Source organism: Scardinius erythrophthalmus, assembly GCF_964197995.2.
Source record: "Scardinius erythrophthalmus genome assembly, chromosome: 15".
Taxonomy (NCBI): domain Eukaryota; kingdom Metazoa; phylum Chordata; class Actinopteri; order Cypriniformes; family Leuciscidae; genus Scardinius; species Scardinius erythrophthalmus.
In genome coordinates, this window is record NC_138235.1 from 26,432,601 (window position 1) to 26,452,226 (window position 19,626).

At 36.4% G+C, this 19,626-nt stretch overlaps 2 protein-coding genes across 2 annotated transcripts; both read right to left on the bottom strand.

The window, feature by feature from the left end:
• Positions 1 to 784: 784 nt before the first annotated feature.
• senp1 (SUMO specific peptidase 1) lies at positions 785 to 14,332 on the bottom strand. The gene is made up of 18 exons (XM_081386663.1): positions 13,727 to 14,332; positions 13,204 to 13,265; positions 12,915 to 13,114; positions 12,672 to 12,768; positions 12,387 to 12,570; positions 12,032 to 12,179; positions 11,688 to 11,806; positions 10,656 to 10,939; positions 10,508 to 10,571; positions 10,393 to 10,431; positions 10,206 to 10,290; positions 9,987 to 10,130; positions 7,803 to 7,934; positions 7,420 to 7,623; positions 5,817 to 5,896; positions 2,599 to 2,683; positions 2,401 to 2,496; positions 785 to 2,305 (listed from the first exon to the last, which is right to left on the bottom strand). Exons 1-18 carry the CDS (start codon positions 13,861 to 13,863, stop codon positions 2,243 to 2,245), a joined length of 2,223 nt encoding a protein of 740 aa, XP_081242789.1. The 5' UTR covers positions 13,864 to 14,332; the 3' UTR covers positions 785 to 2,242.
• A 382-nt stretch (positions 14,333 to 14,714) lies between these two features.
• On the bottom strand, positions 14,715 to 19,583 carry LOC308702725 (protein lifeguard 2-like). The gene is made up of 12 exons (XM_081385799.1): positions 19,367 to 19,583; positions 18,401 to 18,485; positions 18,074 to 18,174; positions 17,930 to 17,994; positions 17,794 to 17,847; positions 17,574 to 17,624; positions 17,408 to 17,447; positions 17,138 to 17,175; positions 16,825 to 16,912; positions 16,619 to 16,714; positions 16,479 to 16,532; positions 14,715 to 16,274 (listed from the first exon to the last, which is right to left on the bottom strand). Exons 1-12 carry the CDS (start codon positions 19,379 to 19,381, stop codon positions 16,122 to 16,124), a joined length of 840 nt encoding a protein of 279 aa, XP_081241925.1. The 5' UTR covers positions 19,382 to 19,583; the 3' UTR covers positions 14,715 to 16,121.
• Positions 19,584 to 19,626: the final 43 nt, after the last annotated feature.

Genomic DNA, 19,626 nt, shown 5'->3' on the forward strand with positions numbered 1-19,626 from the left:
CAAAATGCTGCTTTATCTTGTAAGTTAGGTTATGCTCTGTTTAAATGTTGAGATTTATTTTTGTATTTGAAGAAACATTTTTTAAAGAAAATTTCAAAGAGAAGCTATTTGGATGATAAACTTTTTATGGCTTTGTTTTCATGTCAATGGTTCTGTCTTGCCTCTTCATACATATTGGTTATGTCTGTTCTTTTACCCATTGTAAAGAGTGCTCCACCAACTCTGTAATGTAGGCCTGTAAATTAATTTTTCTTGCCTTGGTGAGTGAGGAGTGTGTTCTTTGGGCTGTGTCCCCTGAGTTATAAAATGGCAATATAAAGAAAACCAAGAGAGTTCTTCCCTTATTAGTGGATCACACCCTGTTTGTTTCCTTCTGAAGTACAAGATTCTGAGACTGGAATAGTGATTGTGTTTTGCTCTGTGTGAACATATAAATCCAAGGATGCTGAAATGTACATTTAAATTGGCTGACTATGGCAATAGTTCAGTGATGTATGAAATCAAATATAATACTATAACACCGTGTCCTAACTACACGTGACACGATAAAATTCCAGCGACATGCAGTGTGTCTGTCCACACTAGACGCGACGCGACTGTGACGAGACGCCACAACGTCAATCAAAAATCACAGCCAATCAGAACAGCGTGTGGGCGGAGTCTCGCGGCAAGTGCACAGCACTAGAGAGTAAACTTGACGGCACTCGCAAGAAAATTAATTAGTATTTTTTTTGTTTCTAAAATGATAATAATCGTCTGCCAAATTTACCCAGCAAGAGTTTTTGGTCTTATAGCGTTGGGTAAAATTAGGCCTATTAATTTCCAGAGTAACTGTGATGTTCATCTACCGATCGAAATCCCCCTGTAGTCAACAGTGGCTTTCGCACCGGATAGTTCTAAGAACTTAGTTCACGTGCGCAAAATAATAAAACTGAAATACACCAGCGAATGAATCAGAAAGTAAACAGGACATTTGTAGATACCCAACCCTGTCTTAACATCTTTAATATTTTTTGCTTTTTTGGTAGTCAAGTAAAATGTCGTGTCTAAAGCACATAAAACAGGAGTTTCTTAGATGATTCACAAAATCAAGAATTCATTTGAAATTATTTCAGTTGTCATCTGATACACACATAACCTCAGGAATTTATTTCTGTTAAGATCTGTTCCACGTACAAAAACAGATAATAAAAGGTACAAAATGAGTATTAAATATGTCTTCAAATTTACCGTATAGTCACTGTATATACAATATTTGTCAATATCCTGCAGAATTTTTTTTTAGAAAGAGTTGCAAAAAATAGTTTTCTCTTACACAAAAGAACAGAGTAATGTCAAGTAAGAACAGAAAAAAGATGACGCTGCTGGGTTGAGCGCAGTCTGTCTATGAGATGACCAAAAATGTCAAGACTCCTCAAATAATCAAAGAGCAAATACTGATACAAATAAACTTATGCCTGTGATGACAGAACTCCATCTCAAACCATACTGAAGTCAAAAGCATTGCAGCACAAGAGCATTTCATCACCCCTAGAAAAAAGAACCACAAATCTGACTTAAATCTAAAAATAAATTCTTTCCTCTAATTGAGTCTTAGTTGCTTATTTAAAAGGAAATGAACTTAACAGTTAAATACCTCAAGTTTCTGTATAAAACAGGTATCAAATGTCACAAATTTTAAGTAAACTGCTGTCTTTCATTATTACAAAACCACTGAGTGAGTCTGTGATTGTCATTTCCAGCTGTTTTACTAATACTAGAGTGAAAGATATCAGCTTAAAACTCAATCATATTACTATAACATTTATGACTTCAGATGATTTGAGATCAAGCACACTTTCTGCCAAATAACAGAAACAAATCATTTGAATTCATCTAAAGACAGGTCTTATATTGACAGTAACTGCATATGAATGGTAGCACAAGAAAATATTGAAAATATGAAAATAACATCCTTCCATAGTCAAACAACATTAGCTGGCTAAGCAAAAGTATGTCAAGTTATAGGGAACTATAAAAGGGCAAACATCCACTGCCCTGACTCTTAAAGGCTGAGACTGTGTCCTTTAGATGCATGAGGATTTCCCTTGTTTCATTTAGACAGCATAGAAATGAGCAGTGATTGAGGGCCTCCCATATTTGTCTTGGGGTTCCTGAAGTGCACAAGAGCCCTCATATCCATACGACACATCAAAATAATGTTCTGTACACACACACACACACACACACAAATAGTGTCCAATCACAAGAGTTTCTGTTTCAGGATCTCCCATACCATTCGTCTTCTGAAATAGGGCATGTTTTTCTGTTTAAAAAAAAGAAAGAATGAAATGTCAATTAAATGTCCATACACAAGTGTGACCAATAACATATTTAGAACTCTATGGAAATTATACTCACCTGTGTGAATGTGATTGGTCGGTCTTTGGTGATGTATTCAGCGTATTTGCATGTGAACATTCCACAGTCACTTCCATTCATTTGCTGAGGGATCTCCTGAGCATTCAGGGAAATAAATCTTTCAGATGATCCTAGAGGTTTTTTGAGTCAATATTAAACAATACAAGCCCTAAATGATGTTAATGTTCAAAAACTCACATTGCGCCTTTTACTCTTTAGAGTCCATTCTGAGGTATCAAAGTTCTGCCCTTTCTTGTCTTCACTTTCTTGTTTCAGATATTTTCTGAAATACAGAGGCACAGTAAAAGACACTTTTGACAATGTCTAGTCATGCATAATTCATTGTTTATTTCTTAACCCCTTAAACCCTGAGCCATTTTTGGAGTTTTTTTGTCTGAGTGACACACAAAAAAGTAAAGACTCATAACTTCAAAACTATAACAAGGAGAGTCAAAAGGTAGGTATCGTTTGATAGAACTCTTTTCAAATTTTTTGAAAATATAAATTACATTACATTTGGATATTCTCCTGCCGAGAAACTGCTGATAAATACAAAAAAAAAACATAATTTTTATTATGATTTTGCATATCTCTCTTGTTTGACATGCAATAACTCGGGGAGGAAATATGGTAGCACAAATTTTCTTTTTTGGGGAAGTACCCCTAAATATGAGCTGCATCTGAATCAAATTTTGTGGTGATCGCATAAAGTACTCAAAAGTTACAGCATTTGGAACAAAGGTAGCCTTTTTGTTTAGTCCTCAAACATTTGGAAAGCAATAAAAAAAAAAGAGTTTTCTGAGTGACATACACAAAACTAAAGACTCATAACTTCAAAACTATAGCAAGGAGAGTCAAAAGGTAGGTATCGTTTGAAAGAACACTTTTCACATTTTTTGAAAATATAAATTAAATTACATTTGGACATTCTTCTGCCGAGAAACTGCTGATAAAAGACAAAAAATAAATATAATTTTTATAATGATAATGCATATCTTTCTTATTTGACATGGAATAACTCAGGAAGGAAATAAGGTAGGAGGAAAATTCTTTTTTGGGGAAGTCCCTCTACATATGAACTGCATCTGGATAAAATTTTGTGGTGATTGGATAAAGTAATCAAACGTTACAGCCTTTGGAACCAAGATAGCATTTTTGTTGAGACCTTGACGCCCCCTCATGGGCATTTTTTATAGTGTTTCACCATGAAGAATATCTTGTCATAAAAGCAATAGATAAAGTTAATTTTGGGCTCATTTTAATTGTATGAATATGCTGTAAAAAATGAAGTGCCATTTTCAACGATTTTTGAATGTTTCGTGAGATGTATGATGTTTTTGACACATTGCAGTACATAGTACAAAAAAGTATTTTATAGATTATGATTTTTTTTTATATCTTTATCAGCAAATAACTCAGCAATACTTAGGAGTTTTTCAAATTGGCTACATTCACTGTAAAGTTCAGACTCTAAGGTTTCAAATGACACCAATTTTGTTTGAATCAAGGCAATATTTTTGAAAAATATGATAATGAATATTTTCGCAGCTAGGGGGCGCCATGGGTGGCGCACACGGGCGGTACACTCCGGTTTAGAGAGACTAGTCAGCACTCGTTCAGAGTTGATCGAAGTGGTTAGATTCTTTAAAAAGCTGAGATTCTAAGCTTTAAAATGATACATATTTTGTGTTATTCCACGTTTGAAAAAGAGCACGGACGGTTCCGGGAAAATTGGAAAACACTTTGCACCCAGGAAGGATGAGAGACTTGTTTTTTATCCAAGTATGCATTACTTTGTGAGGAATATCTCGTGATCAAAGCAATGGATTCTGTTGTGTGTGGGCTCTTTGTAATCGTGAGAATCTGTTGTCAATAAAGATGTTCGATTTTTCACAATCTATGCATGTTTCATTGAGTTATGAGCTGAAACGTCACATCAAAACAACATAGCATCACTGCTATTGCTACTTCATAGGTGCGCCTCTGGTATTTTTTTGTGTCAGAACGCTATAAGGAATATCTTTAGACCTGAGTGATGGATTATGGTGTGTTTGGGCTCTTTTTAATCGTAACATTCTGCTGTAAATAATGATGTGCCATTTTCCACAATTGATGCATGCTTCATTGAGTTATGAGTTAGAACGCGACATAAGTGCTACATCTATAATAAAGATCTATGTGCGCATTTGTGTTACAACTCCACGAGGCATAACTTTAGATATGAGTGATGGATTATGCTGAGTTTGGGCTCTTTTTAATCGTGAGAGTCTGCTGAAAATAATGATGTGCATTTTTCTACGATATGTGCATGCTTCGTGAAGTTATAAGTAAAAACCAAACGCGAGTGCTTCATGAGTATATATTTGGCTAGGTGCGTCTTTGGTATTTTCTGTGTTAGAACGCCATGAAGAATATCTTTAGATCTGACTGATGAGTTTGGGCTCGTCTTAATCATGAGCTCCTGCTGTAAATAACGATGTGTCATTTTTCATGATCGATGTATGTTTCATGAAGATACGAGTAAAAAGGCCAAGTCTAAGCTACCTCGCTTGGCTACGTGCGTTTGTGTATTTTTTGTGAATTAGAACTCCATGAGGAATATCTTTAGTTCTGAGTGATGGATTACGTTGAGTTTGGACTCATTTTAATTGTAAGCATCTGCTGTAAATAATGATGTGTCATTTTCCACAATCGGAGCATGTTTCATGAAGTTACAAGCGGAAATGTGTCTAAAATTCAGCATCCATATATGGTTTACCCATGGGTCTCTTGAGGGGCTTATTTTACAAAAACCTTGCTCAAGTTTAGTAAAAGCCTGAAACAATTATGCTTGTTGTATTCTACTCATTGAGAGCTTTCAAATGACATATGACACATGACTATCTGAGCAGTATGATGTTTTTGACACATTGCAGTACATAATAATTTCCTCTTCCTCATAAATTATGTATTAAAAAAAAATCATTTTATCAGCAAATAACTCAGCACTACTTTGGAGATAATCATAATGGCTACATTCATTGTAAAGTTTAGACTCTAAGCTTTCAAATGATGCCTATTTTGTGTTGATCAATGCAGTAGTTTTGAAAAATATGACAATTAATTTTTTCCATAGCTAGGGGGCGCCCTCCGGCGGTATAATCCGTTCTAAAGGAATAACTCAGCACCTTTTAGGAGTTGAATAAAATGTATAGGTGCATTGAAAAGCTGAGATTCTAAGCTTTAAAATGATACCTATTTTGTATCATATCATTCAGTGGTTGCTTAGTAATTTGATTATGAATTTTTTTCATGGGGTGCCGTCCCGCCGGCGGGACGCTTAGGGTTTAAGGGGTTAATGGGTTATCATGGGATTTATTTAGAAACGGCACTTCTTGCAGTCCCGTTTCATCATCTAATCCTCAGGCAGCACTCACAATAAAATCCTGCAGGCTTCATCATTGTTTCCTCCCATGGAATCAAAGTAAGTGATGCTCTTCTTACGAAAATCCACCACCTATCAAAAAGGAAGAAATGAGAACAATTAAAAACAATCCCAAAAGACTTCACAGTAAATAGTCAGTTCATGTATTAAAGGGGTCCTACTATGCTTTTTCACTTTTTCAACTTTAGTTAGTGTGTAATGTTGCTGTTTGAGCATAAAAAAGATCAAGGTTACAAAGCTCTAAGTCCACTCCAAAGGAAGATATTTTATTTAAGAGAATCCACTTTCCAAGAACTACAACGAACGACTTATGTTTAGACTACAATGCGTTTTTTCTGGATTTTATGAAGTCACAAATGTTACTCATTTAAATAATCTCCACCCACAGAATATGCAACAAAGGAGACGAAGCCTGGCTGAGCTGCATTAGAGAAGAATGTGTCAAAGAGTGTTTTTTTCCATCCCGTTTCCAAAACTCATTTGTTTGACCTTCCTAAGGCTGACGAACTCTGAGGGGTTAAATTTTATTTTAAACACTACTCCTGAACATTATAATCCCAATGTTTATCTGTGTGCTGCACATTTTACGGAGAACAGCTTCCAGAACCTAAGAGAGTACAATGCAGGCTACGCACAAAAGCTGAAATGGAGCAGTTCCCACTTTATCGGGACAATCTGTTGTTCCTGGAGCATAACTTAAGTATAACTCATTTTCAATTAACAGTTCCAATTATTAGTTTTATGTTGTTGCTACGATGTAAACAAAAGGCAAAGCTTTGCCTCTGCTCGTCTGCTAGCCAACATGTGTTTGTAACTTCTGTAAGCTCTCGCTGTTGTAAGGCTGTTCACCACACCTTAAGGAAATTAACCATGGTTTTGAGATCGATTACTGTTTGTGTTACCATAGTTTTCTGACAAGTATCATGATAAAACGGTGTATAACTTTGTATCTAAAAAGTATAAGAAAATTACAACAACAAAAAAACACACCACTCTGAAACATCCTGTGAAATCTGTGCTTGCTATGTCAGTGCATGAAACCCATCCTGCATGATCCTCTTGTTTGTCAACATTTAGTCTGAATCATGTAAATATTAAGGAAGGCGTAAATTTCAAACCAATTCACGCCTTCCTTAATATTTTTATCTGAGTAGAGCTTGAGGTTATGCTAAAGGGCATGACATTTCCCGAACACGCGCTCAGCGCTGCCAATCACAACACACTGGGCCAGCTAACAAATCACAGCACAGCTAACAAATCACAGCACATTTCCTATTTCAGAAGGAGGGGCTTCATTGAAACAGGAAATAAATGTCACGTTCGGACCAGACTGGGGAGAGAGGTGCTGTAATAATGTAAAATATGTGAAAAATGTGTTTGTTGAACAATCAAGCATGAAAGCATATTCTAGTACACCCCAAAAACAAAATCAAGACTTCATAAAAGGGCATGATAGGACCACTTTAAACTCATTGAAATGTATTACAATACCATTCTGAATAACTTGTCAATGACAGGAAAGAAAGCAGTCCAAATGCAATACATCTTCCATGCACAAGTCCTCAGTGTGACCTTGGTGCTGGTTAGCTACTTACAGACAAGCACCAGTGCACCCCCAGGTGGACAGGCACCAGAATAATGTCTACAGAAAAGATGTCCACTTTCTTAGTCCAGCGGCGAACAGCAGAGTAACCAGAGCTACGCAGCTTGGGATAAAAAAAGGTGTTGAAGGTGTAAGCGGAGGGCAGGTTGGGCTGTTTACTGCGCTCCACGAGTAGGTTCATGTAGAAATTAATAACCTGAAATGGAGAAAATATAGCAGTCAGGCACTCAAATCTTGAGACATCTTCAGCCACTGGAAAACTCATAGGCTTTGATAATTACGTAAAAGGACTCTTTTCAGAATTCATTTTAAAATACTACTGGAATTTACTGACAGGCTTGTACAGAAACCTGAATTATGTAGTAAAGCTCTGACCTCATCATTGAGCCAGTTGAGGTGGTTGAGGGTCTGCAGGTCCTTCCTGGTGATGGTGAGGCGGAAGCCTTCGCTGAGAATCTCATCTTGACTGCCGCCTTTCAGAGCTCTGCTCACCTCCTTCTCCATGTCCTGTGAACATCACAAACAGGAAACACCACTCAAGAACATTCCTGCACTGCACACTTCCCCAAACTAGGGTTTGTGAGTTGATGAAAAGCAGTAAGTTGAGTTGTGAGTTGAAAGTTTACATTTTTTAAATAAAAATAAATAAAAACAGAACACATACTAAAAAAAAAACAAAAAAACAAATACACATAGAAAGATTAACCATTTTATTTGTTTAATTTCATCTGACCATTACCTGACATCAGAGAACTGTAAACATGAGAATGTGATGTTAAATTATTGAAATATTTACTATTAAATATGAATCTCAGTGGGTACCGTACTAAATATTTTTGTAAATAAAGTTTGGCAATCTCTGCTGTAATGCATTTCAAGTCAGATAAAAATTGACATCACATCCTCAAACTTTATGATTATTAGTCAGTTAAAAAACTGATAAACTGTCATGATCAAACATCTGAGATTAATCACACTGAGAATCCGTTTTTTCTCCCATTCATTCAGTCAAAGTTTTAGAATTATGAAAAATTTAATATTCCTATTATTATTGCATAATTATAAATAACACAATAATAAAGGAAAAATAAGTTTGCACTCAAAAAACTTTATTGAGATTATAAAGTTCCTATAACTATGGATAGCCAGTTTTTTTAAAGTTTTTTTTTAAAGAGAGATTAAATTAAGTCATATTTAAATTCTTTGTAATATTTCAACAGCACTACGGTAACCAAATTGCATGCAAATGTGTAATGCTGACAATGTGAACATTGTGCACAAGATCAAGACCGTGCTCTAATAACAAAACAAGTTTATCTTTGGAACATTTTAAAACAAGCTGAATAACATTTTGGAGAAAGACAAATGCCAAAAACCAAACATTGTTTTGCAGAAAGACAAATGCAACATTTTCACTAATAGTCTCGGACCGGACTGAAACTGATGAACTTGAAGGGAAAGTTCACCCAAACATTGAAAATGCTGTCATCATGTCATTTCAAACCTGTAGGACTTCTGTAGAACATAAAAGAAGAGATTCTGAAAAATGCAACAAATGTTTTTTGCCCCTACAATGGAAGTCAATGATAACCAAAACAGTTTGGTTACAGACATTCTTCACAACATCTACTTTTGTGTTCTGCAGCAGACAATAAGGGCCTTTCACACTGGCAGTTTAGTTCAAACCAGAAAATGGTTTGCATTAAAATTGCTAATGTGAAAGCTGTCATGTGGACCTGGGCACCGGGATACCGAACCCGAGACTACCTGTAGTAGGTAGTGTGAGTTTGGTTGCACTGGAACTATGAACTAACGTGAATGTGAAAGCAACTCGGACTCGAGTGAGCACATGTTCAGGAAAATATAATTTAGCCACCGCCGACGTCATCAACAAAACATGTAGGAGACGACAATGGTGATGATGAACCTGGGATACGAGCGAGTGAGCAGGCAATGTAATCGTGCAGAGTGAGTGAGTGCAATCAGAGTAGCAAATGAATGGTTCGCAGTCAGCTTTCTCCTCAAAAGAGCCAGTTTGCAAGCGGCAGAAAGCCACCTTTATGTGACGCACATACAGTAGATACAAGTATCGTTCACACTGCTGCGTATAATAGCACCAAATTAATAAAGTCACAATATATTGACCCGAGATCATGCACCATGCATGTTAGAGATGACGTAAAATCACAAATAGAAATAGTTCAATAGAATGAAGTAGGGATGGGCATTCGTCAATTTTTCCATTTCTAGTACTAACATATCTAAAAAACACGTACTCCAGAGCAAGGTTTGCGTGGGGGAGGCGGGGCATTTCCGTCAAGGTGATAATGATATTTTATTTAAAACACTGTTACAAAAATTAATGTTGACAATAAAAATATTACAAGCAAATGTCTATCAAAAACTGGAAATATGACTAGAAAAATAACACTGATAGATTATCAATAACACGTGTATTTGAGTGGCCAGTGTGAAAACCCCCTAAGTTATACAGGTTTGAAACGACATGAGGGTGAGTAAATTATAACAATTTTCAGCTATCCCTTTAGGAGCACTTACCTCTGTTAACTCTGGGAATTCTTGCTCCTCTTTAACAGGCTGAGGCTCTTTGATAACTGCTGCAACAGGAACCTCCTTCTCTAGAGGGACTCGAACTTTCAGCTCAACACTCGCTGGGATGGCTCGACCCTCTCCAGAGAGACGCTGATTATGCAAATGAAAGCATGAGTGGGCTTGTCATATAAAATTCAGGTGTAAAATGAGGGGAAACAGACTCACCTGGCGCAGGAGCTGAGAGGCCAGAGCCTCCTGCTCTTCAATCAACCTCCGTCGCTCCCGAGCTCGAGAGTCATAGAGGCTAGTCCTGAAAATAAACACAAAGATGGCCGATATCAGAATCTATTTACTTCCACAAACTAAAGCAAGGAGACTTGTACATATTAGATAAAAGATAACAAGTACTCACAGTTCTTTGATCCACAGTTCAGCCTGGAAGCACGGCACACTAGAAAGAGGAAGAAGGGGTTATGTAAAGAAAAAAAGAAATAGAGATCAAAGGTAAACTCAAAATGTTCTCTTACCTCGAGCTCTCAGGCTTCTTGCCCTGTTGCTCCTTTACAAAAATGACTGAATCTCCATCGTGAGCTAAAGAAAGTGAAACAACACATTAAGCTAACCTTTAAGCCAGGATTACATTACAAATATGAAAAAGAACGAAATGGGACTCACCTGATGACTGTGTGTCCTGAGAGGAGGTATCCTGAAGGGCAGCTGGTGATGGAGCTGAGGGAACAGCTGGTCTTTTAGTGCTGGGCTCAAGGTCATGGGCCCATAACTGAGGCTCTGGAATGCTGGAGGCTGCACCAGGACTGGGCAGGGCACTGGAAGCCTGACTGGACCCAGGCTGGGGGCTGGGAGGCAGACTGGATAACCCGTAGGACGAAACACCAGCGCCGGAGCCTGCTGGAGAGGCACATTGAAGAAAACTTCGACTGGACGACAGGAAGCTGGAGCTGAAACAAGACCAAATGTTTCACCATAAGCGAGAGAAGCTAATATTAAAGGAATAGTTCGTCCAAAAATAGTTCTGTCATCAATTACTCACCCTCATGTCATTCCAAACCCATAAGGGTTTCATTTATTTTTGAAAATATCCATTGAAAGCCCACCTAAACTTTGAAGCTTCAAAATGTTCATAAAGACATTGTAAACTTTATCTATATGAATCGTGCACTTTATATGGTAAAACAGAAGATCAAACATGCTTGCTTAATGAGTGACAACCAATAAGGTTTGTTCTCACATGTCAAGCAAGCATGTTTGATCTTCCAAAAGAACCACTGAGGTTTGTTCTTGCACATCAAGCAAGCATGCACAAACGATTGAACTTGTGTTTACCAAATTTGATGAGCTCTTTCTTTGTGCATTGAGCAATGTTTATATGTGAATAAAAGCCTAAATTAAATCTGTTTATCATATATAACGACACGTCAAAAGACTTAAGGATTAGCTTGATTCATTTGGTTTTCTTTTACGATGTCTTACGATCTCTCTACAAACTTTTTAACGAGTGATCGATTCGGTTGCATGGACTTTCAATGGATGGACAAAAAGGATGAAATCTTAATTTGTGTTCTAAAGGTATTGTAACTGATGGCAGAATTTGTATTTTAGGGTGAACTAACCCTGCTTTAAGCAGATCAGGTTTAGACACTGACATAAAGAAAAAACTTTGTACAGTAATTTGACACAGATACTTACAAATCTCGATGCGAGCGAATGCTGGAGTGAGAACTTCCATCGTGAAGGAAGGTCGACTGGCCACTGGACACCACGGCTAAGAGCTGCCTGTAAACTTCCTTTTCCTCCTCACGCACAGACTTAAAAAACACAGATAAAAACAGTGAAAGCAAAGTCTAATTAATGCTGCCAATTTGGAAGGAAAAAAAGCAAATAAAAAAAATCATATCACAATTTCTGTTTTATTCTGATCAACCGTGCAGCCCTAAGGCTAATGAAGTTATTCTAGCAATATTTTATGCTTATGAAATATTTTGAAATTAATGAAATGTTTATTAAACAAACCAGTACAATGATATTCTAACCTCCTGTGCTGTACAGCGAACTCTGCTCCGGAGGAGACGGTTTGAGCTGCCATGTGAAGGACTCTGAACCACTCGAATGGGAAAGGTCTTCTCATACAGGCTGGTATAAGTGGCTTTTCCTGAACTGGTCTCCGCAGATGACAGCAAGCTACGACAAAAACAAACTTTCTTTCAGCTTCATAACCTTGCATTTATTACACTTTCAAACCAGAACAATAATATTTATCACAATAAAACATTAAACAACAAACAGTATTATTTAATTATGATTATTTCTAACAAAAATGTAATATATATTTCGGGTGACTATTTTTAATTCAAACATTTTATATAGTTTTTTTTTATTTAAGGTGACCTGTGTGGTCGATGGTACAGGGACCTGCCCAAGCGTGGAGAGGGGGATGGTTTTGGCGAGGAGGCAGCAGGTAAATTAACCGAGTGACCGTTAGCTTTGTGCGTCTCGTGGGATGGATGGTCCATACAAACTTGTCTTCTGCTTATTTTTGATATGGTTACTGACTGTTCCGTCCTTAAGGAGTCTGTCAAAACAAAAAAGATAGTATATATCAGTATATGTAATATGCAGAAAGAAAAATAACTACCTAAATGCAGAAACAAAGAGAAAATATTTTATTCTTACCAGATTTTGTGACAGTCTTCCACTCAACTGAACTAGATGGAGCCACAAATGTGTTGGATGATGGAGCCTCAAGTATATCACATGACCGATCCCCAAACTTTAAGGAAAAACAGAAATAAAACCATTAAAATATATAGTATAGATAAAATGTATTAGACAGCACAACCGCTGTTGCTCTTCTGTTATACCAGTTCTCAAGGATATCACAAATGCAAACAAAACAGATCTTGAGAAAACGAGTACCTTGTTTTCCACCCACAAAGATGCTGATGCAGCAGAATTGGCTGCGGGTTCTGATGGTATTCCTGTTTGAGGTGGACTCGGTGATGCCGGCAGCATGTTCCTAGGGTTAGGTCTGACACTGTTCTTCACCCAAATCGCAACACTCGAACCATGGGTCTTCACTCCTTCGGCTGCATTTTTCACCGTATCCATAAAGTCTCCTAAAAACAAGCAACAACAAAAAAAAAGTTCTTGGAATTGACATAACTCAGTTTTTATCATGTACTCAGAATAGTGTTACTTTAGTTACCCATTCTGAATTTCTTCACCACCCTCTCCTCCTCCTGATCAACTGCATCTCCATCATCCAAACTATATAGAAACAATTGAGACATAAGTAACAGAATGTGTTTTATTATAATAAATATGTAATACATATTAAAAATACATGTAATTATAAATATTTAGTACCCAAAAATATGTTATAAACGTTAATAATTAACAAAAAAATAGTTTACACAATTCTACTCGTAATATTAACTTCATTAAGTTGCGAATTTTATTGAAGTAGCGAAAATCTGTACATTACAAAAGAGGAAGGAAAACAGAAAATAAATAGTTTTTCAGGTGCTCGAGAAGCGCACGCGTTTCTGACGTCATTCTTTCAGAACAGTTGGCGCTTTAATGACCGAACCAAAACAACCTAACATACGACTAAAAAACAAACATTTAAAACCTATACTTTTAGTGTAAGACCAAAAGATAATTAAAAGCACAATTCTTCTTGCACACGTAAGCAAATATCTTACAATTGTTTGAACACCATTTAATACCTGTCTATGGGTCTTTTTCTCCGTAATGTCCCGTCCTGATCCACTCTCACGGAACCGGCATGAACAGCACCAGCTGGAGCTCCGTTTCGCAGACTGGCGATTCCGGTTCCGATCCATTCGTAGAACTTATTAAACATGATGAAAGCCTGAAAGCCTTTATTTTAGCGAAATAAGTCCTCGGAGCTGTCAGCGCAGTCCCAAACGCGGGCTCCCTCTGCCCTTCATCCGCATGCCACTGCTAACCAGCTTTGTTAGATTAAAAGTAGCTGAATCCTTCACTTGAGCACGACTGAACCAGTCCAAATAAACCCACACCGCTGACCGTTAGCCCAACCAGCTAACCAACTGCTAACGCGTGAGACTCCAGCCCAGCAATAATTATATCTGTGGTTGAGCGAGCTCCAACGTGTTGCCCGCGTGTTAGTATCTGCTGTGGGTATTTTATATTAACTGACTCGAATTTCTCAGAAACCGTAAGAGATACTGTGAATGAGATATTGAGTACACAAAGTTACATTAACGCCTCCCGCTTCTTCCTTATTTAAAAGAAGAACATGGCCGAAGCTCACATGTTAAAACCGCGCTTTCCCATTGGATGAGCGGAGCGGAAGAGCGTCATCAGTGCGCAGTGTTTTGAAAGAGGAATGGTTGGATCAAATGCAAAGTGTCTCACACGCTTTTACTTCAAATACCCTTTATAGTGTTAATTTTTCTCAGTGATTCGAATCTTTTGAGTTATTTAGTTATTCATTCAGTGACTCTTTCTTCAGTTTTCATCGTTATGCCAGTAGGTGGCGATAAATGAGTCGTTTGTTTGTGTTTTATGAGTGGGTCATTGAATCATTCACTGAGCTGAGTCTTTTTATATTAAAATTAAAATTTTATGTGAATGAGATTTCAAGACCCCTCACAATATGAGATATGTAAGTTTGTTCATTTTAGAGCACTGTGTTTATCTATAATATTACTAATAACAACACACAAAAAAGAGGAATTTGAAATTTTATTTTTCAGGAACTTTTACATTGATTAACTCTGATAAACCTTTTCTTTTTGCAATTTGCAACTGAAACATACATTGTCATTTATTGGCTTCATATTCAATATATTTGATAAAAATCTATAAATCACTGTCTCTACTATAAAGACCACAAACACGAAAAATTATATGTAGAACTGCATTCTGTTGAACCCAGCAACAGTGGTTTTGCACTCTTTGTGAACACTGTGAAGCTATGTACACATCCAAAATCATTCAAAATAACACATTTTCTTCAAAAATAGATCTTTACTATGATAATACATTAAAATTCTGTGTAATGATGAATTAATAATACATGCATTAATAATTAATAATACATATAGGTCTAAATAAAATAAATAATGCTCAACAAAGCATATCTGAGTTAAGTCATTGACTTTAAAATGGCAGTAGAAATTTTCCAATGGAAAATTCCTGACATATGCAAATATGATAGTGAATTTAAATAGAAACACTGATTATTTATTTTTTACAAAATCAGAAATATTCATTTGATTCACACTCCTCAAATCCAGCCAGCCATTCAAAACCCTTGTTAAATATTCACCTCCATATAGTTTCTCAGAATGATTTGTTGAAATGTCCTCATGCTGTGATATCACATTATGAATTTCTTGAGTCAGACACAGAGGGAATAGATGGATAAATACACAGTATAACCTCAATGTGATGCTGCTTGTGCTCATATCTGAGTATTTCATGCACTTTCACTGCTAATGACGTCATATAGGCTTCACAAATGTTGACACTAATGCATTTAATATGTTGTATTTTGTTTTCTATGGCACCATGTGTAAAACTAAATGGATGTTGCTAAAGTTTTACCAGTGTACATCTGTTATGTATATCCTTTCTGCTACAGGATAAACACATGCCACATTGTAAAAGCTGAGGAGAGGACAAACGGCAACACTACAAAAAGGTTCATTAGTTAACATTAGTTAATGTATTAACTAACATGAACTAACAATGAGAAATACATTTGTTACAGTATTTATTAATCTTTGTTAATGTTAGTTAATAAAAATACAGCTGTTCATTGTTTGTTCATGTTAGTTCACAGTGCATTAACTAATGTTAACAAATACAACCTTTGATTTTAATAATGTATTAGTAAATGTTGAAATGAATATTACCTTAGATTAATAAATGCTGTAGAAGTATTGTTCATTCTTAGTTCATGTTAACTAAGGTAGTTAAAAAAATTTAACTAATGAACCTTATTGTAAAGTGTTACCGGAAACACAACAGCGTGCACTGAAGATCCACATCGTGGTTGAGAGGACAGGATCACTCAGACCAGAGGGACAAAAGACACTCAGAGCCATAAGAGCTTCAGGTTAAACAGCACTTTCACTGCCGTTCAGGAGTACCAAACAACTGGAGAAAGAAAGAGAAGATGTAAACAACGTCCAGGTATATGCTGAGGGTGGCAAAGATGTATTCCTCGGGACTTATGGTGTATCGCTTGCTTCCCATCAACATCTGTGTGTCAAATGCCAGGAACTAAAAGACAAAAGGATGAAAATGATTAGATGACCATAATTAGCAACAAATATTAGAGGTAATGCTGCATGCGGTCTGGTTTATTTTGCAATAATGATATGCTGACTGTACATTATCATGCTTTTTACATGTCTACTCACCAAATAAATAAGTGCATTAACATTTAATTTTGATCTGAGTTGAAATAATTTTATAATTATGTACCATGCAAAACAGTATTGCTCCCAAGACAGCATACACAGTCTGCAACCATGGAACCTGAAGGAGAGAGAAGCCTTTGTCAAAGTACATTCTCGTTTCTGTGAATATTAAAGTCTACCAATCAATCAATCATCGGTACTTACATATCCAAAGGGCAGGATGAATGCCAGGACAATTCCACAAATAAACACTACTGTACAGAAGACTACCAGCACACCTTGGTATGAAGTAATATCAATCTGTAAAATGACAAACATTTGTATGATCTAAATAAATATATTCCAGATTACAGTTGAAAATTATTGCGGCCAAGAAAAATGGAAATATTTGTTGCTTCAAAAATACTAACCTTGGTTTGGAAGCTAAAGATGGTAATAGCAAGGCAGACCAAGACAGTAATACCCAGGCAGATGATGACAGATTTAGTATTGTAGTAGCTAAAGAGATAGAACCAGAGGGGAAGAAATCAATAGAAAGTTATTATTCTTCAATAAAAAAAAAAACCTATAAAAGATATGACGGATGCAAAAAAAATCCACCGTCATTAATCTTATGACATACATGCAGTAACAACATATTGTACAAGTAGGACAAAGGGAAAATATGAATATGCAACCATGAATGCAGGCCTACATTTATATACATACAACTTGAGACTGTACCTGGACAGCATTCCTGTCATGTAAGAAAGAGACAGAGTCTAGAGTAGGAGAGAAGAGATTACATGTTTAAATAGAGAAAGACTCTATATATTTTATATATAAAGTATATTATATATTTATATATTACTATATTTTAAATGTGACAACAGGCTTGTTCTTTGGCAATACTAGTCCTTCTAGTCCAGCACTAGCGCTGACTAGTAGATATGTGATAGTTCGATGTATCTGAGATGACCAAAATCTTGTTATTACGGTTGTTTTAATACTCACAAAGATCATGAGCAGAATCAGATTCCATGGGAACTGCCTCCTGTAAATGAAAAAAAAAAGATACGGGTAAAAAAACATGAGAATATTGAATGGAAATGAATGATTACATATGAAATATTATATTTTGCATTATTGATATCCATCTATAGACTACAAATACACTCACCTAGGTCCACGGCAGCAGGACAGGGTCAGATATGTGACAAAAAACACTGCACTATTGAGAAAAAAAGACAAGCCATTTTACATCACAACACATAAAGCACACATTTAAATACTAACTTACACTAGCACTGAATTACTGTAATTAAGGCTGTCTAAATTTCAACAGAATTTTAAGATTTACATTTTCAAACATCAACTTTAAAGTAATGATTTTTACTTACTATGATGCCCAGTACCAGCCAGGGTTGGTCTGAATGTAATCTTTCACGGGTTTGCTACAAAATAGACAAGACATATTTGTGAATCGAGCTTAAAAAAAGAACAATGCATTATGAAATTTGTAGCACACACACTCACCAGAAAACAAAAAGAGCCACAAAGGAAAATGTGACAGAAAGCTGGAGCATCAGGATGGTGTACACCTACAGGAAATATCGTTACATTAATTCACTTCATATCGTCCACAGCAGATCAGAATCACTATACAGAAGACAATGATACCTTGCGGATAAATATCCTCCTGATCCTTCGGTCATCCCAGCTGAATTCTGTGAGCATCTCACCATCTTCGGGAGAAGCTCCACTATAACAAGGACTGCCACCTTTCAACAACAAAAGGATATATTAAACATCTTGTTTCTCACAGGTATTCTTGAAAACATCCACAGTGACTGTCATGGGTGTTGAAGTGGTACCCATGCCATTGGTGTCCCCAAAGTATAGTAGTGCACAGTTACCAAAATGCAATTGCATTGACTGATTTAATCTAATTATCAGTGCAGATCAGTTTAAACAAGAAATTTAATAAAGGAAGAAAAGTAATATTACCAGTAGTTGCCTCATGGTAACTTGGAGGAGCTGAGGCCACCGGCTGAGCATCAGCGCCATTGTCTGACTTGTTTGTTACTGAAAGCTGTAAACATATTAAACTTTATTTGTTATTCTGTATATGCACTCAACGGCAATATATTGGTTTTCCATAAAAAATTCTAGATAGATAAGTAGGTACTGTTACAGAACTTGGTATTCATCCATGTAGTACATTATTCATCTGTCAGAACAATATTTTAATCATATGTCTACACTGCATACACTGGTAAATAATAGTACATAATGCCATCCAATAGTATGCGCTAACTGAGAATGGAGAGACTAAGAAATTTATTCAGCCATTACTTATCAATGACTGATTCACTGTAATAGGAGAGTTTACTACTGGTAAGTGACATCACAAGCCACCTTAAAAAGACGCTGTCCTCCTTAATGGCAACTGAGGAAAAACCTTGTTCACAGAAAATAAAAAGATAGTTGAAACTATAGAAATTCAATCATAATCAGATATATCTGTTCAATCAGGAAAAGAACACATGAAAATAAAATGTCTTGCAAACATTATTTTTCTAATTCTACCTTTGTATCTTGCTCATGCGCAGTTGTAAAACACTGTGATAGATGATAAAACAGCAGGTTTTAAGAAATGAAAAAGCGTTCCTGAAGCAAAAATATAAAAATGTAGCACTATAGAATTGATGGGCATAAATCAGTTTAAAAGTATAGGGCACAAATCCAAAACATGACAAAGCTTCTTTCAGCGTCACTGGAACCATCATTTAAACTGAGACAAAACCAGAACAGGGCAGAAAAACTAGCACATGAAACCAATTTCAGTCGAATTCGCAGACCAAAAAAATTAAAATTAAAAAAATAGAATTTCTTACTTTTGGTTAATGGTCAGCAATTACACACAAATATAATGATAAAATATTTAAAAATGGTAAGGAATAAAATGCTTACCTTTCCCTGGGTCATGGTCACAGCTTTGAATCTAATTTGGCTTACTTGAAAAAGTCTTCGTGTCTCTTTAGAGCTTTAGCCTGTGTTCTCTGCACCTGTCTGGGATGCTGCACGCAGATAGTGACGATGCTGTACTGAATAAACCGCATTTCTATGAGCACAACCCCCCCTCCCTCACTCTAAAAGGCACATTCTAGCACTATCCAGGTTTTAAAACACCATTGACTGAGACTTGGACTGTACCAATCAAGCTGGCAGAA

What these genes read in the sequence shown, in the direction of transcription:
- senp1 (XM_081386663.1), bottom strand. Translation starts at nt 13,863, where the DNA reads ATGTTTAATAAGTTCTACGAATGGATCGGAACCGGAATCGCCAGTCTG. An exon ending in GAAGACTGTCACAAAATCTG is followed by an intron (nt 12,571 to 12,671) that starts GTAAGAATAAAA and finishes TTGTTTTGACAG; the next exon opens with ACTCCTTAAGGACGGAACAG. An exon ending in AAGAAGCCTGAGAGCTCGAG is followed by an intron (nt 10,432 to 10,507) that starts GTAAGAGAACAT and finishes TCCTCTTTCTAG; the next exon opens with TGTGCCGTGCTTCCAGGCTG.
- LOC308702725 (XM_081385799.1), bottom strand. An exon ending in TCCTGCTGCCGTGGACCTAG is followed by an intron (nt 17,448 to 17,573) that starts GTGAGTGTATTT and finishes TTTCATTTACAG; the next exon opens with GAGGCAGTTCCCATGGAATC. An exon ending in TCTTTAGCTTCCAAACCAAG is followed by an intron (nt 16,715 to 16,824) that starts GTTAGTATTTTT and finishes GTCATTTTACAG; the next exon opens with ATTGATATTACTTCATACCA.